The sequence below is a fragment of the Fusarium verticillioides genome, chromosome 2, assembly GCF_000149555.1.
Source record: "Fusarium verticillioides 7600 chromosome 2, whole genome shotgun sequence".
NCBI classification, from domain to species: domain Eukaryota; kingdom Fungi; phylum Ascomycota; class Sordariomycetes; order Hypocreales; family Nectriaceae; genus Fusarium; species Fusarium verticillioides.
The window spans coordinates 2,624,333-2,647,489 of record NC_031676.1 but is presented as its reverse complement, the minus strand read 5'-3'; the positions used below and the strand labels follow the sequence as shown (position 1 = coordinate 2,647,489).

The window sequence follows — 23,157 nt, the reverse complement described above, 5'->3', positions numbered from 1 at the left end:
GGCCTCTGCCCCTGTCACTCAGCGGATGCAGGGTAGTGGAGCCACTGGACATCGCTTGGCTTCAGTGGCCGAGCTGGAGATTCTAGCGTCCGGCTCCCCAAAGTGTTTAGCGTCCACTTCATCCCGTCCCGCAACTGCATCAGTGGGCATACAAGCTTCCATCTTATAAGTACGGCGGCTCAGTATGAGGCTGGCTGCATGTCACCACGTTCAGTTGATGGCACTAACCTAGAGTGAGGGGGCGATCATTCTCCTTCATTTTGAACAGCTTTATTAACTACTAATTTGGCAAACTCCTCAGTCACTAGAGCAAATAGACTATTTCTGCTAATTACGAAGCTTGGTCGGCTAGTCTCAATATGGATCTTCAATATCGGGCAGGCATGCGGGCGCATGAACGATAAGCCGCCCCCCGGAGCTATCATTCCTCAGACACTGTTACGTACCACACTCAAGGCAGCAAATACATCATCTGCCCCAACATTCAAGCGTTAACTGTGACTACATGGCCAAGCAACACACGGCTCCTACGAAAGCTTGAAAGCGTGGTCATTGACGGGATTCAGGTATCGTCGACACATTCTCATACTCGGTCTCTTGTTACGTATTGTCAGCGGCATCTATAGCTCACCGAAATACTTTTCGAAAACTGGCCGTCATGCGTTAGGACAATTCAGCCATTGCCCTTTCTCATATCAGACCTGTCGTACTACAAAATTCGGGCAGAAATGGAAGGATACGCTGGGATCATGGCGGATGGCGGTACTGGCCAGAAGCTCACCTATGCCACAACCGTGGTCGCGGGCATCGCTTCTGTGGTTGCGACAATACTCTCTGTTATGTATGGCCTCGTCGCGTCACCCGTGATGATACCTGTAGCTAACCTGAGCCTCCAGCTCGATCATGTTACAGGCTAAAAACTACCGTAAACCCTTACTACAAAGATACGTCGTTAGAATCCTTCTCATGGTTCCTATATACTCGATAGCATCATGGACAAGCATGGTCTCTTTGAAAGCCGCTGCGTTTCTTGATCCGGTCCGCGATATCTACGAAGCCTTCACAATATATACCTTCTTTCAGCTCCTCATCAATTACCTTGGTGGTGAGCGATCGCTCATCATTATGACACATGGTCGAGCTCCAGTACACCACCTCTGGCCCCTCAACCACGTTCTTCCCAAGGTTGACATCTCGGATCCCCACACGTTTTTGTCCATCAAGCGCGGCATTCTTCAGTATGCCTGGCTCAAGCCTATTCTTGCTCTATCTGCTATTATCATGAAAGCGACTGGCACATATCAAGAGGGCTATATTGGTCTGAGCTCGGGATACCTTTGGAGTGGTATCATTTACAACATCAGTGTCACTGTCAGTTTATATGCGCTTGGTCTCTTCTGGGTCTGCATGAATCATGACTTGAAGCCGTTCAGGCCTGTGCCCAAGTTCCTGTGTATTAAGCTCATCATCTTTGCTTCTTACTGGCAGGGCTTTTTCTTGTCAATTCTAGTTTTCTTGGGTGCTATCCCTGATAATGTTGAGGGTTACACCTCCGACAACTTGGCAGCGGCTATCCAGGACGCTCTTATTTGCGTGGAGATGCCTATCTTTGCTGTTGCCCACTGGTACGCTTTCTCATGGCACGACTTTGCTGATAACAGCATTCTATCCGCGCGCATGCCCTTACGCCATGCTTTCAAAGATGCCTTTGGAGTGAGGGATCTTATTGAAGATTCGAAATTGACTTTCCGGGGAGATACATACGGCTACAGAATCTTCGATTCTGGTGACAAGGTCATGGCCCACGAAGACTCCAAGTCTCGTCTTGCAAGACTCAAAGAAGGTATGCGATACGAGCGTGGTGGAAAGGGGAAATACTGGCTTCCAAAGCCTGGGGAGGTAAATTCAACAACGCCTCTTCTCCGCGGGAATGGGGAATCAAGTGACAACAGACCCGATCAGATCAACGAAAACATACACGGTACCTTTGAGGAACCAGAGATAGATGCTGACGAGGATCGCCTGTACGAGCAAGCACGCCAATTGGAATATGGCGATTGGAATGTAAGCGTGATTGGTCACCACGCAATTATGCCGCTAATATGAGACAGTATCCAGTCATTACCGCCAGTGAACCGCTGAGAGAACGATACCGTTCTCCTGGCAGCTTTGGTACAAGGTCCTCAGCTTATGTTAGCCCATCCGTGAGGTCGCCGGCAACAGAGTATCCTCCCGCAACAATCAAAGGGAAGCAAAGGAGTCGAGAATATGGACGTGATTCTCAACCCCAGCTGGAGCCTCAACCTGAAGCTGTTGTTCCGATCAAGAAGAAAAAGAAACCAAGGAAAGTTGTCAAGCATGCCAAACCAGACCCAGGCGAACTGGGCCTGAACAAGGGCCCTCCTGCTCCTGCAGAAACCGCCCAAGTTGGTGGGCAGGATGGACACGAAAGTCCCAAAAATGAAGAATCTAGAGCCTGGAGCGACGATCGAAATCAGCAAGAAACCCATGCAGCGTCTAATTACCAATCCGGTTATGGAATAGACCAGGACGAATTCCGCAATGTTTGGGGTAGGGATGAAGAATCTAGATAAAGGGCTGCTTTTTATATCAAATACCCCGTATGTCCGCCTGGGTTATATGAAACTTGAGAGCATAGCATGGAGTTATGGCTGTCAGTATACGTTGCTTTCATATCTGCTCTACTGGTAGCACGGCATTGCATCTTTACTGGCGAAACATGAAACGTTGTTTGAATAACAACACACTTTGCTTTTTGGCACCTTGATCCATAGTTCTACGTAACGTTACACCTCACCCCGTTTTGAATCGTTAGCCATGTCTCAAGCCCACGTCAAACTGAATACTTCAGCCCCATGTCGCGAGATACCAACTTCAGTCTTGCTGTCCGCACTCTTGATGCTAGTGGGGATCTTGTCACCCTTACGCTCTAGGATAATCTTCTTACCAGAGGTCTCGGGTAGCTTGTAAAAGCAACGTCCGTTACGACTGAGGAAGTTTTCGAGTATCTCTTGTGTCACATCAGCTTCCGATATGACGCCACGGTCGATGGCTTCCTCGAGACCAAGGAGGACAAGTTGCACGACGTAGGGCTGAGTGAAAACGCCAGCAGGTGCCTTACCCTGCTCAGCAGATGTCTTGGACTGAAGGGGGTGGGGAGCGCTGTCGCTACCGCTATCGGAGAATTAGTACCAAACAAGAACTTAGCTTCAACTCGAGCCCGAGACTTACAAAAAGAACTTGGAGTTGCCACTGACAAGAGCCTTGATCAGGGCATCTCTGTCGGTTGGTTTCTTAGGAATAGGTTTGCAGAAGGCGAAAGGATCGCAACAGGCCTCGTGAGAAGTGAGGTAAAGGTGGTGAGCGGTGATGGTAGCTATGAAAATGGTCAGGGTTGAGCATCATTAGCATCGGTTACTTGACATCATACCGCCTACAGTTGGGCCACAGGCCTTGACAGCCTCCACAGCAGCGGAGGTGGTGCAGTGCTCAAGCTGGAATAGGGGTTAACAATCACCATCCTGATCGTGAGTATGGCAGACGTACCACGATGCGTAGCTGAGGGAACCGGTCATGGAGCTGTTTTAGGGTTGGGAGGAAAGCCTCCTCGAGGGTTGTGTCGGCCGGCGCAAGAGACTCGAGGACTTCTCCGTGTATGTTCAGGACTAGCACAGAACAACGGTCAGTTCGGCCTATGACAGGATTTCTTAGAGTTCTGACCAATCCCGTGCTTTTCCATTGCGGCAAAAGTGTCATAGAAGGCTGTAATATCCGACACACCACTCTCAGAGTTGGTGGTTACACCTATACGGACGATGTAAGTGGTTACAGTTTCATGACTGGACAGGATCACGCACCTTGAGGATATAATTTAACACCGGTTACACCAGCCTCGGCAGCTTTGGCTATCACTTCAGGAGTGACTGAAGGGTGAAGCTCATACGACTTAGAGAGGGACTAGTAGTATAGGGTGGGTTGAAACTCACATAGAGTGACATGAGGAAGTTGACATCTTGGGTGATGGCCGTGAGCTTGGCCTTGTACTCGAGAACCTACAGGCATCACAGTCAGGCCCGATCTTCCATAATCTACTAAGGCCGTGTTATGAATACGTACCTGCTCGACGGCAGTAAGAGGAGGCAACTATTCACGGTATGGGTCAGCTGTCATGCATACAAACCGTTGGGCAATCATGGGTTTGGAACAGTATCACTACAAGACACGACATACGAGATTAGGCATACTGTTATATTATATTAGCTTTTAATATCCAATCTTGTTATAGTCCAGAGTCTGTACACGAATACCGTATCGACTCCTCCTTGGCGAACCGTGGGAACAACCAAGTCCATCATATCGCCCTGACGTAAATGGACATGCATGTCAGCCGCAGCCGGCAATTCGAGACGCTGAATGTTCTTCATTTTGAGAGTATTTTCTCAGTAGCAATTGAAAACCTGGTATATCTGTAGACAACAACACCTGATATTAGTTGATAGTTGAATCGCGGGGTTCGCTTTTTTTTTTTCCTTCGATGCCCCGCGGTCTCAGATGAAGAATGACTAAGAATGTGACACCCAGGGGCTTCGGAGGGTTTCTACCAATCAGACAAGCTCTCGACTTGACCGGACAAACCACAAATCCGCGTCTACAGGCGGTGTGAGAAATTTGTCGGTCTGTCAAGGCAGAATCGCAGCAACGGCACAATTCTATCATCAAATCCCAGCCCTACGTTATCAATCCTGCAGCCATTCTGAAGCCTCTTGGACTTACGGCACTGGCCTCTGGTGGAAACGGCGTATCAGACGCCTTGACGGTTGAGGTTGCGGGCGACGCGCTTGCAACGACTCCCCAGAGCGCGCAATGGGCCGCAAGCCCAATCCCCTCATTCTCGAGTACTTCGTCCGTGGACCCAAGCTCAACGACAACAGTAACCGATATCCACATACGTGTAAACAATGCGGTGAGAACTTTCCAAAGGGAAGAATCGATAGCTTGACAACGCACATCACCAAGAAATGTCCCGCCATCTCCGAGTCGGATCGTATGCGAGCATGCCTCGAACTTCATGGTATCACCAATGCCCGAGCATCTGTCGATCGACCACCTCCTGAAGCGCAACCGAACGGACAGCCAGTAGATGTCCCGAACCTCCCTCAAGGGTGGAGCGCCCTTGAGACACTCGCCGAAGCCTCACGACAGGTTGATTTAAACGAGAACAATCGTGCTCAGAGCGTACAGGCAGGCGTGGTTGACCCCGCCGAACCCACCAACGCCCAGCATGTTCCAGATCGCTTCGAGCTTCATGAGCAGTTTACTCTAGATAACCCTCCTGTGAGCTACGAGAACCGGTCGCAGCAGGGCAACAGAGGTAATGGCCCCTTAGAGCCTGACTTGCAAGGCGCGCTTCTCACAACAAATGTGTTAGGTGCGATTCAGCAACCACTCCCAGGAACCGAGTTATCACCCGAGGAACGACTTCAAGCATTGCTTCCTAATAGCGTTGCTTCCCCAGACGTCTCGAACATATCGGTCGCCGTTGCTGCTACAGCCAGGCTAAACCCGTCGCTTCTTGACCCCCAGCTCGTTCACGAGACTAGTACCTCGACTACACCGCCGTCTATGGACATTCCGACCGCGATAGAAGCCTCTCCCAGTGCTGTAACAGCTCCCGACAGTGGAATTTCGCAACCATGGGGCGAAATGACATACTTGGCGACTGCCTCTCCTGTTCCTTTACTTCACGAACATCCACCGACACCTATCCAGATGAGCAGGGGTGGTGTTCGGATGGACACCAGCGATGGTCAACTTAATGGGAGGCCTCGACACGCGCGATCCCGCTTTACTGCTGCGCGGCGAAAGGAGGTGCAGGAAGTTCGGAAAATAGGTGCATGCATTAGGTGCAGAATCCTTCGAAAGAATTGCGGCAAAGGAACGCCATGTGACACGTGCAGGAAGGTTCTCGCACCAAGGGTGTGGAGGACTGGTTGTGTGCGAACGAGGCTCCAGGAGCAGCTCGATTTGTACTCGGCGGGTGTCCAGGTTGTCCTGTCCCAAAATCGCATCAACCTCTTGAAGAACCAGCTGAATATGACCCATGATGGTACCATGATAGAGGTTTCGCACTTTCCTGAAACTGGCAAGGTCATACTCCTCGAAGCTTTAGTTGCACTGCTAGAGCCTAGTGAGTCGCTAGCAGAATCCAGAGGCAGCAAGGATTCATTCTTCCAGGTTATTATGATCGATCAGGACAAGGAAGATGTTCCTGGCAAGGTTGAGGCCTATATGCGCGATGTCTTTCAGCTTTTTATCGATCGAGAGCCCTCCAAGTTCATGCGTGTCACTCTGAGTCTTGCTCTTCAGCAATTGCAAGAGTCAGAGGACGATCTACTTCGAAAGTCCTTGGAGCTATGGGGTTTGGTGGAGAGCATCGATCGCGAGAGGCAGTGGAACGTTATCGAAAGACCAGCCGATAAGAATGAAGATCCCAGGCGCATCCAAGAAGCCAAAAGCGAGAACGATGCTGATATCTACACGACCCTTTGCATGCAACTGAACGCGGCAGCTGAGAGAAAGGCCAACAACACTTCAAAGGCACTGCTCAGCGGAATGCATCGCGTACTTCAGGACAGCAAGGTCAAGGTGAACTTCAAGATGTATCTGACGGCTATCATCTTCCTCAACTGTCTTGAGAAATCGACTTGGGCATTCAAGGCTTGGGAGCAAGATCATCTACGCCCTGGGTGGCCCCTAGAACGAGACCCGAGTGTCTTCACACAGCAGGGCGGTAATTTAGCAGGGCTGCTGAAGATGCTTCTGGCGATCCGCAAAGCCCTGCCACAAACACTTCGCAGTGAGACGGGCAAGTTGGTCACCTCGGAACAAGACCCTATCATAGGAACTTACTTCCAAAGCATCGATCTGGACTGTGAGTGCCATCCATCCATTCTAATCCCACTGTAATAACCGGCTAACACTGTAACAGATGACACAATCCTTGCCCGCCAAGATGGCTCTCCCTTCTCCCCAGCAGACTCTCGGTCTCTCGAGATGATTCTCTGCTCTCACCTTCTCATTACGAATACTCCTTGAACAATTCTTCACAGGCCGATGCTTATGACACTTGCAAACGTTGCGAACGGAGTATATTGACATAAATCATGCACGGGGAAGACGTTTTTGATTTGAATCGTTTAATGGCTAATGACTGGACGGAAAAGAATATGAATTTTGATACCACACGATATATACTACACCGATGTATGACTAGGCACGGTGCCTTTGGCCCAACGATATGAGAGGGAGCAGGAAAAGTCAACAAAAACAAAATAGAACCAGGGGTAGTGGTTCAACTACGGCGTTCACGGTATAGAAAAAAAACACCAAGAAACAATATACCTCGGAGGTTCTTTGATGATATTTTCAGCGATGGGACGGGTTTGCAAAAGTGAAGAAACTTGTCCATGATTCACTTCGCTTATGCTCCAGTACTACGTATTTTGAACTATACAGACCTCTTCACCGAGCGTACTCTAACCCGTAGAGTCCATGGCCGTCGTGTAACTATCATCCTCCAGCTCTTGGTTGCTTGATATGCTGGAAATATACGGATCCTGAGCCTTCTAGGCTGAGATACCGGACAGTCCGCTATTATTTCTGCTGGGGCCGTGGCCTGGCCTTTTTGGCTTCTTGAAGCAAGCAAATTCATTTTTGCTCGCTTCTCTCAGACGTTTGAGAACGTTGCGCATTTCGGACAGTTCACCTTGGAGACGTGCGCGGGCCTCGTTGTCCGTACGTGCATCAAGCTCTTGATAGATCTGGCTCTGAAGCTCCGAAGCACGCTCCGAAGTGTAGTGGCTGAGGGTCTGGGCAACGAATTCTACGTCGAGGGTTGCTTGCATGAGTGCCTCTAGAGTATATCGCGGCCGACGTCGGAAGGCTTCTAGGAGCTGGGTGGACGTCTGTTCGAGGAGGAATGACAAGACTTCGACTGTAAGAGCCGGCGCAGTAGTAGAAACCTGAGAGTGGACAAGTACGAGAGTAAGAAGCGCCTCGTACACATATGGTTTAGCTGTCTGGGTACGCTGCCCTTGGCCAGGAGCCCAGTCAGGGGCTGAGATGCCTGATTGAATGACATCGCGAAGCCTTTCGATTGACTGTTTCGTGTAGGACTGGAAAAGTCGTTCGTGAATCTGTCCAAGAACTTCACGGATCTTTTTGGACTCATCAGTCAACTTGACAGAGAAGGCATTCTCAAATTGCAAGTTGAGACTTGGCACTACTTGTGACCGCAATGATGACAGGTTACTCAGGGTCATGAGCATGCGAATGTTCTAAATAAAATTGTTAGTATAGTGAATTCGTTCGAAGTGGGTGGTAGAAGGCCTACTCTATCCCCTGAGTCCAATGCTCCTTTGCCTGCCATGCTCGGCGTCGCAGCCAATGCAAGCGATCTCTCGCTATCGATTAACCAGTCGTCCTCCGTCTTCTTCAAAGAGCGCTCGGCGTTTTCGACCATGCCACTCAATGCCTTGTACAGAGTGGTAACATACTGGCTGCGGACCATCATGAGAAGCTTGGTCGGAGGTGGCAAGACAATATCTCCCGAGCCTGACCTGGACATGGCGTCGGGGATGTAGAGTATTTTCTGCATGCCTGATAGGACTGCTCCTTCGAAGGCAGCGAAGCTAGCTGGCATTCGTGTCACGTCCCCCATCTCAACCGAGCGCTGCCAGTCCTCAACATACTTAATATTCTCGGCATCTCTGTTCCAGGCTGCGCACAAAGCTGTCACGCATCGCTCTCGGGAACCCCCAACAAGACTCCTAAGGCGATCAATCACCTGGCTTGCTCCGGACTCTATTGGCTCAATACATGCTAAGTCGCCAGCTCCAGCGCCAACTAAAGTCAGCATCTTCGACAGGTAGTGAACACCACTGATGGAATTAGACCACGGAGGCCAGAATGCCAACTTTTCCCAGACTTCACCCCTCTTGGGCGACGGAGGAGGCATGTTGTTTGGATCGAAATTAAAGCGAGGATCTCTTGGAGACGACAATGCGGCGGATCCGGGCGTCGTCGGGGCTGGCGTATTGGGGATTGGTGAGAATAGCAGTGATACATCTTCGGGAGGCATATCCACGAAGAATGAATAAGTGTGTTCTCGGAGCAAGTCCACTAGTTCCACAGCTCCTTTTCGTAACTCGTCAACGCTCTGCGGTGAGAGTTCATGGTGATGCCGAGACTCGCCGCGATATCCAACGGGGAGGGCGGCTTGAGCAGACCCATTGATGAACCCCTGCACTGTCTGCCAGAACTCTATCACCTCACCCAGAATACCTTCACTTGATAGGAGACTGTTGAGGAACGATAACATCTTCTCCCAGAGCTCAATTACTTCAGGCGAGTCGAATGTCAAAGGTTTATCCTCAATCACCGGCCTTCCTAGGGATCGAAGATGCGCAGCGATAATATTGGGGTTCGGCTTATCGTTACTGGCCAGCCGGCGGCGAAGCACCTCGATCTCAACTTTTGAGCGGTCTGCTGTCAATTGAATTTTGCCCTTCAAATGGTCGTATCGACTCAAGAGCCACACCCAGATGGGATTGTCATCGGCACCAAGCTCAAGAAGCAGTCCGATGAGTTCCATATGCTGGTCTTGAATACGGCCAGTTGTGCCATCCATCCTGGATGCGGTGTGAAGAGTGACCAGCCTCTTCCAGATGTCGCGTTTGAAGGCGCGTATCTGCTGGTCAACATCGTACCACATGCGTCCCGCTATCAACAACTGGTAAAGTTGGGGCTCTGTTGGTGTCTCGTCCCCTATTTCCTCTGTCAATCGTCGAGCTTCGTCTGCAATTTTCCTTGCCCTGCTGAACTCGTCGACTAAAGATTCATAGTCCTTGCGTTTGATGCTGTCTGCTATCGACGTGCTCAGCTCAACGTAGTCCTTGAATCTTGTGAGATGATTTGAAACGGTTTTGAGGTTTTCCTCCTTCTCTCTTCCTCCTAAAGCAGGCCCCCATACGTCCTCAGCCTTTGCAGAAACTTCCAGTAGAGGGCCCTTTATTCCCAGCACGCCGTACTCGCTCTCTTTTGTCAGTGCATTCTTTTTACGCGTGTCAATATTAGGAGATGTCAGAGGATTGTTGATTCCTAACCCAGCACCGCCCGCCACACTATTGCGATAACTGCGACGCTGGGCTGCATTGGAATGCGCATTATTGGCGTCAGGTGGTTCCATTCCGCGGTATTTCATCTCCTTATAGACATTATCTATTGTTGCTTTGGCTTTGACGAATCTTTCGAAGTTGGTCTCGACGAGGACCTTGAGGGACGCTGACTTTTGATCGATGGATTGTGATAGAACATCGAGACCATTAAGGAGACTCCGAGTGTCGGCAGTAGCATGCATCTGGGAGAGGAAGAGAGCTGGCGAAAATGTTGTTGAGGAGAGTAGGAATCGATTGCCTGGTTTAGCCACACGCCGTCAATCTATCATATCCGTGAATCGTACAGTCATGGCACGGGAGCATACGTAGTCGGTGGTCATCTTGGAGGGGCAGACCAAGATGCTTCAGTGTTCTGACGACGCTATCGGTAGTCCCTAGCGGATCCGGCTCGTCTTTTTGAACAATGTTTCCAACACCTCCTTGGTCGTCTTCTCTGGGAATGTTGCTCCTTCGTTGGCTCACGGCTCTCTCGAGCGCCTGATAACGGGACTGTCTTCGTTTTATAGCAGCATTTTTCTCGCCTTCATCATCATCGTCCAAGTCTTCCAGGTCCTTCTCAGCTGGCCATTCTGTAGGATACAGAGTAGGAATCTGGTAAAAATCGAGGATCGTACGCTCGGTATCGGCCATGGTGATTCTGATGATGGTCTTGAGTTAGAACTTAGGGGTGCAGTCGCATACTCGATAGGGTCGGCGCAGTTATCTTTGCGAACTATTCTCTAGTCTGGGGAACAAGTTTAACAACGAATGACACACGCGCAATGTTGCACGGGTCTATTATATCACAGATGATGTTGCTGTGAATAGGTGCTTGGAGATCTAGTGTTATGATGAGCTAGAAGCTAGGTACCTATCCTGGGTACACCTCCTAGGCACGGTGTATGTGGCTGGGCAATGGCCAGGTAATGAATGAATGCCCGGGCTGTGGGGTTCAAGTGTGGCAGTCCAGCTGTGGCGTCACTTATTGCTGTGACGTGCATTTCTGTGGTTTCTCTGTGAAACATCAGGTGAACTACGGGTGCCCACCGGCCCCCCGTTGCTCGGAGAAGGCTTCTGGATTGTGAACGCTCCCGTGGAAGGACGGGAAGAAAAGAAGAAGAAAATATCAACCTGTACCTAGCAATGGAGCGGAAGTCCGCGCGGGATACGAGGCTGTAGCCGAAAGGAAACCTTGAAACCACTGTAAAAGGCGCGAAAAAGTGGAGGGCCAGTGGAGCTAGGCGCCGCAAATGCCTTGGCCTACCGTTGTTTTCAGTGGCTAGTGGCCCTGCTCAGACTGTCAACCTGTGGCTATACTGCCATGAATGCAGCATTGGCCATTCGGATTTGGTCTGGTTTGGGGTGTGTGTGGTTGTGGTTGTGGTTGTGGTTGGGTTTGGGTGAGGTTGTTTTCCTCCATTGACCTGGGTTAATCTTTCCTCTTTTCTATTTCTTGATCTTTCTTGTCACGCTCTTCCCATTATACCCTCACCCTCTCTTCCAATCCTCGCCTTACATTGCCTCTTCTTTCTCAAGCTCTGTCTACCTAGCTAGCTAGTCTCTCTGCTCGCTCCTCTTCATAATGCTGGCCATTCGAGCTCTCCGAACTCCCGCCTCCAGGCAAGCCCTGCGCGCTGCTACTCCCCGCGCCGCTATCTTCTACGTATGAGATCACCACCAAGACTACCCCAAATTTATCCAAACATTGGATGCAATTTGGGCACAACATGGGCATTCGCTTACACCCTCTCTACAGAACCGATGCTACTCGACCTCTGGCGAACGAGTCGCCAAGTACAACGGTACCAAGGATGCCAATGTACGTTTTGCGCTCCCTCATAAAACACCTTTTGGATGATCCTAGCGCTCGGCTGGGCCGAGCAAGGTGCCGAGATAAAATAACTCAGTCTCGCTCAACACAATGCTTGGCTTCGGTCAATTGAGGAGATGTTTTTGCTGACTTGTCGCGCAGGGCAACTTCCTGGTCAGCTTGATCGAGGGTGACGGTATTGGCCCCGAGATCTCTCAGTCCGTCAAGGACATCTTCGCCGCCGCAAAGGTTCGTCATGACAACTCGCTCACCCGCATAAGTCGCACCAAACACAAACAGTTCAGTTATGCTAACACGGTCTCTTCAAGACCCCCATTGCTTGGGAGCCTGTCGACGTTACCCCCATTATCAAGGACGGCAAGACTGCCATCCCCGATGCTGCCATTGAGAACATTCAGAAGAACAAGATCGCCCTCAAGGGTCCCCTCGCTGTACGTCACCATACGCAAATTTGTCACTGTCTGCGTGTCTCTCATGACCGAATGGCTAACATCTCTCTCAAGACCCCCGTTGGCAAGGGACATGTCTCTCTGAACCTTACTCTCCGACGAACGTTCAACCTCTTCGCTAATTTGCGACCCTGCCGATCCGTCGCTGGCTACGAGACCCCTTATGATAATGTCGACACCGTCCTGATCCGAGAGAACACTGAGGGTGAATACTCTGGCATTGAGCATGTTGTCGTCGATGGCGTCGTTCAGAGCATCAAGCTTATCACCCGTGAGGCTTCCGAGCGTGTCCTGCGATTCGCCTTCCAGCACGCCGAGTCCATTGGCCGCAAGAAGGTCCGCGTTGTCCACAAGGCTACCATCATGAAGCTCTCAGATGGTCTCTTCCTTAAGGTTGCCCAGGAGGTTGCCAAGGACTTCCCCGGTATTGAATTCGACGCTGAGCTCCTCGACAACAGCTGCCTCAAGATGGTCACTGACCCCACTCCTTACAACGACAAGGTCCTTGTCATGCCTAACCTCTACGGTGACATTCTGTCCGACATGTGTGCCGGTCTCATCGGCGGCCTCGGTCTTACCCCCTCCGGTAACATTGGTGACGAGTGTTCCATCTTCGAGGCTGTCCACGGTTCCGCTCCCGATATTGCTGGCAAGAACCTTGCCAACCCTACTGCCCTCCTCCTCAGTTCCATCATGATGCTGCGACACATGGGTCTCACAGAGCACGCTTCCCGCATTGAAACCGCTATCTTCGATACTCTTGCCGAAGGCAAGGCTCTCACTGGTGATCTTGGCGGCAAGGCCAAGACCAACGAATACGCCGCTGCCATCATCTCAAGGCTGTAAATATACATCCTTTAGTTTAGATACCTGCCTCCTCACCCGAGGGTTTATACGCGATTTTCTTTTTTTAAGGGCAGTGTACTTATTGAGTGTACCAGACCTAGAATCAGGCACGGCGAAATGATTAAGTTACGGAGTTGCTCTTGATAATGCGGACCAACAAAAATAGTGTATGAGATGAGAACCAGTGCAAGATAATGCCTGAGCTATGCAATACAACATTGGTAACAATATAGTCAAAATTTAAAATTTGTCACTCTCATATTGCTCTCATGACAATGCTTACGTCTAGTTCAAGGTAAGACTTCTTTGATGTATCACTATGATTTTACATGATGCTGCTCATTCATCATGAGTTTCATATCCTTCTGGGGCCAAATGTTTGCATCGAAGAAGCTTTGGTTACCCTACAGCTCACAACCCCAGTTTCGGCTTTGTTGGAGATTTTATACCATTGTGCCGAATCCCTTTTGAACTATTCCTTACACCCTGCTCTATACAAGTCTGAAGGGTGGCATTTGTATCCTATAGGATTTTGTAGTATTTTCCTTACATGTGGAACACTACTATTTGTACTGAAGAAGATTCACGAAGAAAAGCCGCCAACGCCATTCATCCAGCTAGATCAAATTGACGACGTCAAAGGAAAGATATGATTTGACTGAACGTACTGAATCGTATTTTGACTTGTCTTATTACGCTTCTGGTTCAGCGTTGCCCTAGTCACCACTAAGAAGCTGTAGATGCATGATGTAAAGTGCAAAAATAAGTGACGCTCTGTAAGTTACATGCAGGTCCAGATTCACCGGCCCCATTTATCCATCATCATCTTTATCCCATCCAGTTTGCCCTGATCCAAAAACCCAAAGCATTGCCGTTGAGCCGTTTGCGCCGTCTTGCTATCGCACCCTGGGTAGCATTTGTCACCAAAAGCAACTCCACATTTGGGAGGTTTCTCTAAACCTCATAGTCGACCAGATCGAATTTCCTTATCAAAAATTTTGACGCCCCAAACCTCATAGAACTGCAGGACTCCAACGGTCTTGAGTCGAAGCCTCTTTCCACAATTCGAGGCATCATCATCGTCCTCCTCACTTTCGCTATCGGAACCCCAGGATGGTAGCACAGGCAGATTGCTGCTGTTGTGATGTGGATGAACCGTAGCCTTTTCTTTGCCCTTGCCTCTTCTCTTCTCACCTTCTTCAATTGCGTCCGTAGGGCGAATGACCCTGTCGAGACGATCGTCCTCCATAGCGATCCACTCCAGCTTCAGCTCGGGATGGTGAGAGAGATTATCCACGATGAAGTTCAGAATCTCCCGCATGACCCATATGCATGTGTCGTTATTCCTGAATCGAAGGATGTTTATAGCACGCAGGTTGACTAGTCCAGCGAAATACTGCATGAAGGCGTGCTAATATTGGTGTCAGTGACTAATCGGACTTCTGATAATACCAACTTACCACTGCATGGATATTCATGCTAAGAGCCAGCTCCTCGAGCTGCACACCACGGTTACATATAAGTATCATTGCCTTCTGATTTGCATCCCAGGTGCTGCTGTTTGACTCGTCCTTGATCATGAGTCTCTTGAGTGAGTGCATGTGCTTCTTTAGGACGAGCCGACGGATCTGGTCGATCGTGACGGTAGTTCGTGGTGCGAAACTCTCGGGCTTATATTTAGTGCTTCGCTCCAATAAGAACAAGTCGTGTAATTCTTCAAGCTGGGACATGCAGTTGAGGAATGCGGTCGAAACATTGTCGGTAAAGACACTCCGTAAGGCCAATGGTGAGACTTTGTTCTCTTTGGAGAGCAATGTCCAGATTGGGCCCTGATTACCGACATTGAGCAGGGTCAGGTTCTTAATGCACTTCAGGTCAATAGCTCTAGATAAAACGGACGCCTTTACAGGGATGAGATGTATGCTCAGTGTTTCTAGTGCAATGCCACGAGTGTCTCGTAGGTATTCGTCGATCGAGCGTCGTGACTTTTCGCCGTCGTTGTTTTGAGCTTTTCCGAAGACTTGATCCTCAATGTGTTTGATCTCGAGATGAGTTGTTTTGATCGCGCCTCTGATATGTTCAGCTTCCTGACTTAGTTCTCTTAGTTGTGTTACGGAGTCCTTGAACTGTTCCAACTCAGCAGCAGTACCCTGCACACGAATCGCCTTGATCTTCTGGATGAAAGCATCGTTCTCGTCCTGCAATTGCTGTAGATTTGACAGTAGGGACTCATAATTCACCCGCTGTGTATCCAAGTTTGTGTGTGCTTTATTCAGCCCTGGCGTCGTTGATGGGTCTGGGTTAGCATCCGGTGTCTTCGAGGGTAAGCCAGAGGGACCAGCAACTGCTTCTGGAGTTTCTGATTCTTTGACTGCAACTTCCTTCTCCCCAATGTCCTTGGTCTGTTGTTCGTCCAAATCCACCTCCAACTCATCTATGGTATCCAGATGCTCAATTTCGATATCGTCTGGTGATGTATCCTTGTTTGGGTCGTTATTCTTAGACAACGGGGTCAAATTTGATTCCGCTATCGTTGGCTTCGATCCACCACTCTCATCACTCTGTGGCCCCTCATCGTTCTCAGGTGCCGCTGAGGTGCTACCGGATGGTTCGTTGTTCGACTGAGAAGGGAGCTCACATGAATCCACGTATTTTCTTGCTGCCTTTTCAATCACATCCAAAATATCCTGCTGGGCTGTCGAGAAGTCACGAGTGCCATTTATATGTGACATTAGTCTTGTTGAAACACTGCGGATCGATGACACAAATTCTTCACGAGGATCTTCTGAATTGTCGTTAGTGCCGGCTTCTTGATCATCCTCTTGACTGGTTGCCGCCTCGCGAGGACTCTGGATAAGCGCAGGTTTCTTGGTAATAAAAGGCTCGACATCAAATATTCTTCCCAGTATGCCCTCTTGAAGTTTACGCTCTTCCTGGGAGCGAAACGTCTTCGCAGGGCCACTAGTGTCGAAGCTGGTGTTATGGGAAACGGGAACCACCTGAAACTCATCATCGACATCAGAATCGTCTGGGTCCGAGTCAGGTGGCGGTCGTCTAGCTTGTAGGCCCAGACTATCAGAAAGAGAAAGTTGCAGTTCGGTAAGTGTGGCGGAAGAATTTCGCACGCATGCCTTGAGCTCCGTTACCAATTCGAGATTGTCGATATCGAGAACGGAAAGACTTTTCAGTTTTTTAAAACCCGAGAGCGTTGGGGGCTCCTGTGTCACAGAGTCTCGCTTACTTCCCTTTGCTTTGCAGGATTGCTTGGACGGTGGCAACAGAGGAGGTGGTGAGGTGATGACTGGCAGAGATGTCATGGCACCGGCCAGTGGGGCTGAAAACACTCCTGGGGGAGGCCCAGGCGGAGGAGGGGGGATATCTGGCCAGTGAGTTGAGGCCGGAGGTAGAGCGTCAATGCTGAGAGGGAGAGGAGGTGGTGTGATGTAGTATGTATCCCCGGCTTGGAGGCGAATGTGGAATTTTGTCAAAGTTTTGATCTTGTGAAGCTCACGAAAGACAGGCCTGCTCAACTCAACGCGAATGTTCCACCTGGCCAGAAAATTAGCGATCAAGGACTTTCCAAGAAACCAGATACACCAGGCTGTGGAACTCACCTAAAAGATTCAAGTGACTTGGCTTTCTTAAGAGTCAGATAGAGTAAAGTATTAAGGAACTTGCCACAACTGGCACTATACAGATACGGCTTGTAGGCATGCTCGGCCTTCACACCAGTGCTCACTGTATCCATAGATAGTTCTCTCAGGTGCTTCGCGTAGTTGTATTCGCTCGTAGTGAAGGTGTCAAGGCCACCCGCAAGGCCATCGATTGGAGATTCGAACCTAACATCATCGTCGTCAGGAAAGAGGATGTTGAAGCTACGATAGAGCTGCGCAGATGCCAACTCATGAAAGTGCCGAGATACAAGAGCGCAACATATCAACTCAGACTGGGAGCACTATGGGGTCGTCAGCAATGTCGCAAGAGGTACAGCATTGTGAATCTAGTCACGAACATGCGACAGGATGTCATGCTGGGTTTCAGCTGGGAGATCGAGGAAGGTGAGTCTGCGCTTGGGCGGGGTGGCAGCCTCATTGCCGGTGGCCTCGGCAGCCATGATGATCGAGCGGGGGGCAGCGTGGCAACTAGGCTGACTCAACGGCGAGGAGAGAACAATGAAGCAGATGGATAGATCGAGGAGCAGAAGGAGAAGGTCCTCCCTCAGTGGAACGACCTTCGTCTCAACAGACGATGCGACTGGGGTAATGCGATGCGATGCGCTGGGCATGCAGATGCGCCGATGTAGGATGTGCTCGAATGGATAGCGTCGATCAGCAGGAGCTAAAAAGGAGGCTATAAACTGGGGCCTAAGAGATGAGAGAGATGCCAAAGCGACGGTCGGGATAGGGAGACGTGTACGAAGATAGAATCATTCGGTTGAGTAGGTAGGGAACGGAACAAAAAATGAGGCAAGGATGAGGAGAAGCAAATCCAAGCAAGTCCCAGTCAAATCAGTCGCGAGCCGCTTTGGGGTCGTAGTCGCAAGTCTCAAGTTCTAGGTTAACGTTAGCTGAAGTTGAATTGTTGGTCGTTGGTTGGCTGTGAATGGCGGCTAGTGCGGGGCGGATCAACGATGACCAGCTAGGATCTTCTGACCCAGTGCGCATTGCTCAGTGGAGAAGCTTACCGTAGGTAAGGTACCTTAGTCTACCTCAGTAAGGTACCTACCTAAGCTAAGGTAGTACGGTATAAGGTAGTAGCTCTTGCTAACTGCCAGCACCCAAGATTGGCTTTTCTGCGCTGAATAGGTACCTAACTGGTCTGGAGCATAGATAGACTGTCTTCCTAGATTTGAGTAGGTAGGTTGGATGTATTGTTTCTCCTAGCAGTGCAGGTGTTTCAGTTAGCTGTTGGAGTTTGGCGAGATCTGAACCTTTTTAACGTCTAAAGTGCCTGCATGCTTGATTTGTCTTTGACAGTCAAATTGTGTTGTGTAACAGCGCATGTTAACGGCACCCACGGTTTTACACAGAATCACGAAACTAGAGAATCATGTTTTAAATACCTAGCTATAGTAAATTGAGTTTACCAGAGATGATGGCTTTCAGACACTTCATCTGGACACCTACACATATCTTATGCCAGTTGTCACTGCTATAGAGATACTAACTCTATATGAGTCACAAACAGAGACAGCTGACTTTGCCACTGACGTTAAAGAGCCCAAAGATGGATTCATAAAAACTCTTCACTGACTTCATCCTACACACGTGGCAACATTAGACTTGCTATGCATTTTTTCAGCAGCTTGATTGAGAAAGCCAACAGTCGTACAGATAGAGCACGAAGTATGACTCCTACTAAGTTTTGATCCTTAAAGTTGATACACATCAACTTATGACAAGTCTGTTCTGGCAAATAATTCAGTGTATTTTGCTATAAGATATCTATCTACCTCAGCAAAATTTTATTCTTATGTAGCTAATTGCGATAAAGGCACACTGACCAAGACGACACATAATTGAAGCCAGGGTGGAAATGAATATGACTTTCATGGTTTATTTCAAGTGATGCTATGCCCCTCAACTATGAGATCCCTGCTTGTCAGTCTATCAGCCTCAAGCTATCATGGTCATCACATGAAACACTACGTCTCCCTAATCCGCATCCTGGTTTCTTGGGTGCAACTAATGACTAACGTTGCCTTAGATCTCCCGTCCGTCCAGACATACACTAGTCCTTGGGTAGGTAGGTATCTACGTTGTCTGGAAAACGCCCCCACCGTTAGCCTAGCACCCCTAGTCTAGTGCCTTGTTTTATGTTTTGAAATCTTCTGTTTCTCTATAAGTTATAGGATGGGATTTTATAAAATCAAAGGTCCTAAGCAAGAAAACACCTATTTGCTAGATATTACCATTTGTAGCCAGGCTGAGCCCCTTCCATTCTATTTTGAAGTACGGTGTTCTGACCACTGCATTCATTCTCTGCATGGATCACTTCTAAATAAGGCTGACTATGCGAGCCAACGACGTGGTCGTTGAGCGCTGATATTGTACCCTATGTAATTGTAATAACAACATTGCACTGACTGGTCTCACATGGAAGAAAATTCATTGATCTTTGATTTTGATTACGTGGCAGAGCAAGAAAAGGGGGAAATATCTCGATTACTTAGATCATCACAAGCATCTGGGTCTAGGCACATAATTGCCGAGAGCCAAGTCATCAAATGGTTGGAGGGTAGACTGTTGTGTGGAACGACGAGTACAACAGCCAGTTATTAAATAATTTAACGCTCGTGTATGCTCGTATATTATGACGCTCGTATATTTTACGGTCAGTGCAATCACGACCAACAGCTCTCTAAATCTGATGGAACGAACGTTGGCTCTAAGAGCATCATGAAACTGTAGTTGGTGGAACTGGTGCTCTATCACTCTTCCCCGCCCTCTAAACTGCGGCCCTCAGGTTCCACCTGCAGGGCTGTGTGGCTATGTTCGATCCCTCTGGACCCCTTGAATCAGCGCTTCGGTCAACCCAGGCACCCATCAGTCACTCGTTCCATCGTCTGTCGTATTTCTTCCATCCTCATCCTCATGCTCACTCTGACTGTCGTTCCTATTGACATCTTCCACTTCTGTCGTTACTATCTTTGTTGTATACACCATCTGAGTCTTTAGAATTACATTCCCAGCCCAAGAGATCATATCATCGTGCCTTTCAACACTGCCTTGATCCTCCCGTGTCAGTAAATATTGTGAATACGAAAACTTTGAAACTTTGCTTTCGACTTAGAGGATCAAAATGGCCGACACAGAGGAGCCCCAGTTCAACACTCTAGCTGAGCGCATTGCTGCTCTCAACAAACAAAAGAGTTTCACAGGTGCCCCAAGCCAAAGTCCCGGACCGGTTCGCAAACGACCGCCGCCTCCTCCCCCTCCTGGCCGCCCAGCCATTGAGACCCGAAGCCAGACTGTACCAGTTGTTTCGACCACGTCAACACTATCGCAGAGTAATCCAGCAATTCCTCCTCTCCCTGCGCGAAAAGCATCGACACCACAATTAACAGCGCAGAATGGTCAACATGATGTCCAACAACGAGCCCCGCCTCCGCTCCCAAGTCGCACCCCAACTATGCAGTCCGCTCCGTCTTTACCACCAAGGCGACCGTCAACGCAGTCTAGTCTAACAGTGCGGCGGAACTCTGGCTCGTCAGAAAGATCGCAGAACTCGGCGATATCTTCGTTATCTACGGGCAGGCCTCCATCATCAGTGACGAGTGTCAACTCTGATGGAGCTGGCTATAAGTTGCCACCTGCTTATGATCCTGCGAGTCTCCCCAAACTTCCTCCATCAAGAAGAGAAAAGGAGGCAGCCGTCAGGGAGGCAGGGAAACCCAACCGTGCTCCACCGTCACCGCAGCCTCCACGGGCCATTGAGCCTGCACCTCCAGCTCGACCTAGTCTGCCACCAAGGCTGCCTTCACGCCCAGCAAAACCACAAGCAGACGCTACACCTGAACCACAAGCGGCGCCGCAACCCAGAAAGTTGCCCCCTAGAGCGCCGGTGAACTCAAAAGCGAAGACACCCGTGATACTTGGGTTTTCCAACAAGGACAAACCCAAGGACTCCCAGCCAGCACTGCCCACACGGCCCCCAATCCCAGGCCGATCGCAATCGGGAGATGAACCGCCGCCAGTGCCGCTCTCTTCTCGACCCTCAACCGCCCAGATTGAAGCGTTTGAGACGCGGGCTCTCACTCCATATGCTCCAGTGTACGGATGCCTAATATGCCGGGACTGGAGCGATCCAGATGCTGTAGCTGCGCAGTATCCTCGAGATTCTGTGCCGAGGGATGACCCGGTGGGTTATCTGGCTCAGGTTCTTTGTGGTCCATTCCCCTCATACACTGACAAAGCGCGAGCGATCTTTACTTGGTTCCATCACAACATTAGTTATGATACCGCCGCATTCTTTGGCAATAATGTAAGGCATATGACGGCTGAAGATACAATTTTTACTGGTAGAGCCGTATGCGCAGGTTATGCGGAAACATACAAAGCGATCGCCAACAGAGCTGGTCTAGAGTGTGTGGTCGTCACCGGTCACGGGAAGGGTTTTGGATACACTCCGCTCAAGAAGGGTGAGCGTCCACCTAGAGCAGATCCAACAGGACATGCTTGGAACGCAGTGCGAATCGATGGTGGTGACTGGAAGTTACTGGACGCATGCTGGGGTGCCGGACACGTAAGTGGGCAAAATTACGAGCCCAAATTCTCTCCTCTGCAATTCACCAACGCCAATGAGAACTTTGGCCTCAGACATTTCCCGTCCGAATCACGATATCAATTCAGGGCGGACGGCCTACCAGTCACGTGGGAAAACTACTATACTGGAGGAATTGATGGCGAGCCCCATGGAATGTGCTCAACCACAGCTGAAGAGGGCATCGCTGAGTCCAGTATAGAGCCGAAGCAGCGGCATATACCTATTGACAGTGGCGAGGTTGTGCGATTCCAATACTCAAAGGTTTGCGAGCACTGGTCAGAAAAGATGTGTGGCGGTAAGGAGCGGCTGGTGCTCCTCTGCCTTCCCCGAGGCGATGGTCAGAAGGAAGAGATGATACCCATGGAAACAAATGGATACTGGTATTGGCTTGACGTCAATGCGAGCGATCTCGGGCCTCGGGGTAAGTCGGTACGACTGCTTGTTCTCACAAAGTTCGGAGACCGCGAAGACGCAAGGGGAGTCACAGGCAAAGAATTCCTTGCCAAGTTCGGTAGATGTGCAATGGGTTGGTCGTACCTTGTTACATGGGACTTGGTTTGAGGCCTCTCATCTGATAGTCACATACTTGGCGTCTCCTGATGGTACTATATATTTTGCAGGTTGCAGTCTGGAAAGACTTGGCGAATACACGCCTCGCCGTATAATCTCCGCCCGCATCTCCGTACATGAACTAGATACCTGATGAACACCTCCCCAGGAAAATGGTATGTGCCATCTTTTAGTCCAGATGGTGAGTTTATGCACAGGAAATTCGGTGCTTAATAGCAGCAGGTGCATATAATCAGTTCCTGAATGCTATTATCCAAGTTGCTTCCTACGGTATTTTGATGAATATAGTATGAGAGGGTAGCGGAAATTCGGTGCCCATGTTCTCAAGGAGATGCGGTACCTTATTGTCATTGATCGGGTTCTATAAAGCACCATAGTACTGAGGGATTGACAGGCGACTCCTCGCGTCGAACTTGAGTCCATACCGCGAGGGTACCTATAGTGGATCTTCAGGATGCTTTAGAACCGAACGACGAGAATTCATGCCGAGACGGCTTTTAAATGCATCTTTTTCTTGGAGCTCATCTTGGCAATCCCCATGACGCACACACGGGCTGTGCTCCTGTTGATGATATCAGAAATGGCCTCGTGTACAGATTTAAGTTTATCATAGGTGCTTCGGTTTTGCTTGTGGTGGAATTTGGGAATGGCTTTGTACATTGGTAGGGACGAGAGAACTCATAAGAGCGACAGGTAAGACATCATGAGTAATCGGCTTTTAGGGGTAGAAGAGTGACCAAAGACGGAATACTACCCTAGCAGTCTATCTAAAGACTAATCCACAAGCATCGAATGTGAAAGACTCTACGGACTTGACGGAGTACATAAAACGAGTTACAATTTATCATAGCATGATCATCTACATTGCAAAGGCTGGCTGTCTAAGTCTTGGCATCTAATGATTGCTAATCGACTCTGATAAGCAGTTTAGAATGCCTCTACCTAAGGTACGAATGAGAAA

General features: G+C 49.5%; 7 protein-coding genes across 12 annotated transcripts; 4 read left to right on the top strand and 3 right to left on the bottom strand.

Moving 5' to 3' along the window:
- Positions 1-218: 218 nt before the first annotated feature.
- On the top strand, positions 219-4,377 carry FVEG_04130 (hypothetical protein). Of its 2 annotated transcripts, XM_018891846.1 has the most exons (3): positions 219-841; positions 897-2,064; positions 2,112-4,377. In XM_018891846.1, the coding sequence occupies exons 1-3, from the start codon at positions 729-731 to the stop codon at positions 2,592-2,594; spliced, it is 1,764 nt and encodes a 587-aa protein (XP_018748435.1). In that variant the 5' UTR covers positions 219-728; the 3' UTR covers positions 2,595-4,377. The 2 variants fall into 2 exon arrangements, with proteins under 2 accessions (XP_018748435.1, XP_018748436.1); XM_018891847.1 differs by having other exon boundaries at positions 219-2,064.
- On the bottom strand, positions 2,626-4,546 carry FVEG_04131 (dihydroorotase, homodimeric type). The gene is made up of 10 exons (XM_018891848.1): positions 4,321-4,546; positions 4,252-4,264; positions 4,138-4,164; positions 4,008-4,073; positions 3,879-3,957; positions 3,742-3,825; positions 3,568-3,686; positions 3,452-3,515; positions 3,253-3,397; positions 2,626-3,195 (listed from the first exon to the last, which is right to left on the bottom strand). Exons 1-10 carry the CDS (start codon positions 4,443-4,445, stop codon positions 2,844-2,846), a joined length of 1,074 nt encoding a protein of 357 aa, XP_018748437.1. The 5' UTR covers positions 4,446-4,546; the 3' UTR covers positions 2,626-2,843.
- A 124-nt stretch (positions 4,547-4,670) lies between these two features.
- On the top strand, positions 4,671-7,443 carry FVEG_04132 (hypothetical protein). Of its 2 annotated transcripts, XM_018891850.1 has the most exons (3): positions 4,671-5,392; positions 5,450-6,952; positions 7,010-7,443. In XM_018891850.1, exons 1-3 carry the CDS (start codon positions 4,885-4,887, stop codon positions 7,114-7,116), a joined length of 2,118 nt encoding a protein of 705 aa, XP_018748439.1. In that variant the 5' UTR covers positions 4,671-4,884; the 3' UTR covers positions 7,117-7,443. The 2 variants fall into 2 exon arrangements, with proteins under 2 accessions (XP_018748439.1, XP_018748438.1); XM_018891849.1 differs by having other exon boundaries at positions 4,703-6,952.
- Positions 7,223-11,398, bottom strand: FVEG_04133 (hypothetical protein). Of its 2 annotated transcripts, XM_018891851.1 has the most exons (3): positions 10,562-11,398; positions 8,414-10,494; positions 7,223-8,357 (listed from the first exon to the last, which is right to left on the bottom strand). In XM_018891851.1, the coding sequence occupies exons 1-3, from the start codon at positions 10,884-10,886 to the stop codon at positions 7,647-7,649; spliced, it is 3,117 nt and encodes a 1,038-aa protein (XP_018748440.1). In that variant the 5' UTR covers positions 10,887-11,398; the 3' UTR covers positions 7,223-7,646. The 2 variants fall into 2 exon arrangements, with proteins under 2 accessions (XP_018748440.1, XP_018748441.1); XM_018891852.1 differs by having other exon boundaries at positions 8,414-11,398.
- A 118-nt stretch (positions 11,399-11,516) lies between these two features.
- FVEG_04134 (isocitrate dehydrogenase [NAD] subunit 2, mitochondrial) lies at positions 11,517-13,630 on the top strand. Its single transcript, XM_018891853.1, has 5 exons — positions 11,517-11,898; positions 11,992-12,054; positions 12,208-12,294; positions 12,375-12,497; positions 12,570-13,630. The coding sequence occupies exons 1-5, from the start codon at positions 11,818-11,820 to the stop codon at positions 13,359-13,361; spliced, it is 1,146 nt and encodes a 381-aa protein (XP_018748442.1). The 5' UTR covers positions 11,517-11,817; the 3' UTR covers positions 13,362-13,630.
- Positions 13,631-13,992: 362 nt separating this feature from the next.
- FVEG_04135 (hypothetical protein) lies at positions 13,993-18,450 on the bottom strand. Of its 3 annotated transcripts, XM_018891854.1 has the most exons (5): positions 18,046-18,450; positions 17,374-17,913; positions 16,976-17,316; positions 14,822-16,910; positions 13,993-14,772 (listed from the first exon to the last, which is right to left on the bottom strand). In XM_018891854.1, exons 2-5 carry the CDS (start codon positions 17,644-17,646, stop codon positions 14,323-14,325), a joined length of 3,153 nt encoding a protein of 1,050 aa, XP_018748443.1. In that variant the 5' UTR covers positions 17,647-17,913; positions 18,046-18,450; the 3' UTR covers positions 13,993-14,322. The 3 variants fall into 3 exon arrangements, with proteins under 3 accessions (XP_018748443.1, XP_018748445.1, XP_018748444.1); XM_018891856.1 differs by having other exon boundaries at positions 16,976-17,913; XM_018891855.1 differs by having other exon boundaries at positions 13,993-16,910.
- A 1,452-nt stretch (positions 18,451-19,902) lies between these two features.
- FVEG_04136 (hypothetical protein) lies at positions 19,903-23,123 on the top strand. The gene has a single exon (XM_018891857.1). It carries the CDS (start codon positions 20,163-20,165, stop codon positions 22,185-22,187), a length of 2,025 nt encoding a protein of 674 aa, XP_018748446.1. The 5' UTR covers positions 19,903-20,162; the 3' UTR covers positions 22,188-23,123.
- Positions 23,124-23,157: the final 34 nt, after the last annotated feature.

Bases quoted from the DNA above. Each gene is read 5' to 3' on its own strand.
- FVEG_04130 (XM_018891846.1), top strand. From the start codon at position 729: ATGGAAGGATACGCTGGGATCATGGCGGATGGCGGTACTGGCCAGAAG. The intron at 842-896 runs GTATGGCCTCGT...CTGAGCCTCCAG, and splicing joins GCGACAATACTCTCTGTTAT to CTCGATCATGTTACAGGCTA. The intron at 2,065-2,111 runs GTAAGCGTGATT...AATATGAGACAG, and splicing joins TGGAATATGGCGATTGGAAT to TATCCAGTCATTACCGCCAG.
- FVEG_04131 (XM_018891848.1), bottom strand. From the start codon at position 4,445: ATGAAGAACATTCAGCGTCTCGAATTGCCGGCTGCGGCTGACATGCAT. The intron at 3,687-3,741 runs GTCAGAACTCTA...GTTCTGTGCTAG, and splicing joins AATGGAAAAGCACGGGATTG to TCCTGAACATACACGGAGAA. The intron at 3,398-3,451 runs GTATGATGTCAA...CCATTTTCATAG, and splicing joins CTGTGGCCCAACTGTAGGCG to CTACCATCACCGCTCACCAC.
- FVEG_04132 (XM_018891849.1), top strand. From the start codon at position 4,885: ATGGGCCGCAAGCCCAATCCCCTCATTCTCGAGTACTTCGTCCGTGGA. The intron at 6,953-7,009 runs GTGAGTGCCATC...ACACTGTAACAG, and splicing joins CCAAAGCATCGATCTGGACT to ATGACACAATCCTTGCCCGC.
- FVEG_04133 (XM_018891851.1), bottom strand. From the start codon at position 10,886: ATGGCCGATACCGAGCGTACGATCCTCGATTTTTACCAGATTCCTACT. The intron at 10,495-10,561 runs GTATGCTCCCGT...TGGCTAAACCAG, and splicing joins CCAAGATGACCACCGACTAC to GCAATCGATTCCTACTCTCC. The intron at 8,358-8,413 runs GTAGGCCTTCTA...AATTTTATTTAG, and splicing joins CATTGGACTCAGGGGATAGA to AACATTCGCATGCTCATGAC.
- FVEG_04134 (XM_018891853.1), top strand. From the start codon at position 11,818: ATGCTGGCCATTCGAGCTCTCCGAACTCCCGCCTCCAGGCAAGCCCTG. The intron at 11,899-11,991 runs GTATGAGATCAC...CCCTCTCTACAG, and splicing joins CCCGCGCCGCTATCTTCTAC to AACCGATGCTACTCGACCTC. The intron at 12,055-12,207 runs GTACGTTTTGCG...CTTGTCGCGCAG, and splicing joins ACGGTACCAAGGATGCCAAT to GGCAACTTCCTGGTCAGCTT.
- FVEG_04135 (XM_018891854.1), bottom strand. From the start codon at position 17,646: ATGCCCAGCGCATCGCATCGCATTACCCCAGTCGCATCGTCTGTTGAG. The intron at 16,911-16,975 runs GTGAGTTCCACA...TTTTCTGGCCAG, and splicing joins AAGTCACTTGAATCTTTTAG to GTGGAACATTCGCGTTGAGT. The intron at 14,773-14,821 runs GTAAGTTGGTAT...CACCAATATTAG, and splicing joins GCATGAATATCCATGCAGTG to CACGCCTTCATGCAGTATTT.
- FVEG_04136 (XM_018891857.1), top strand. From the start codon at position 20,163: ATGGCCGACACAGAGGAGCCCCAGTTCAACACTCTAGCTGAGCGCATT.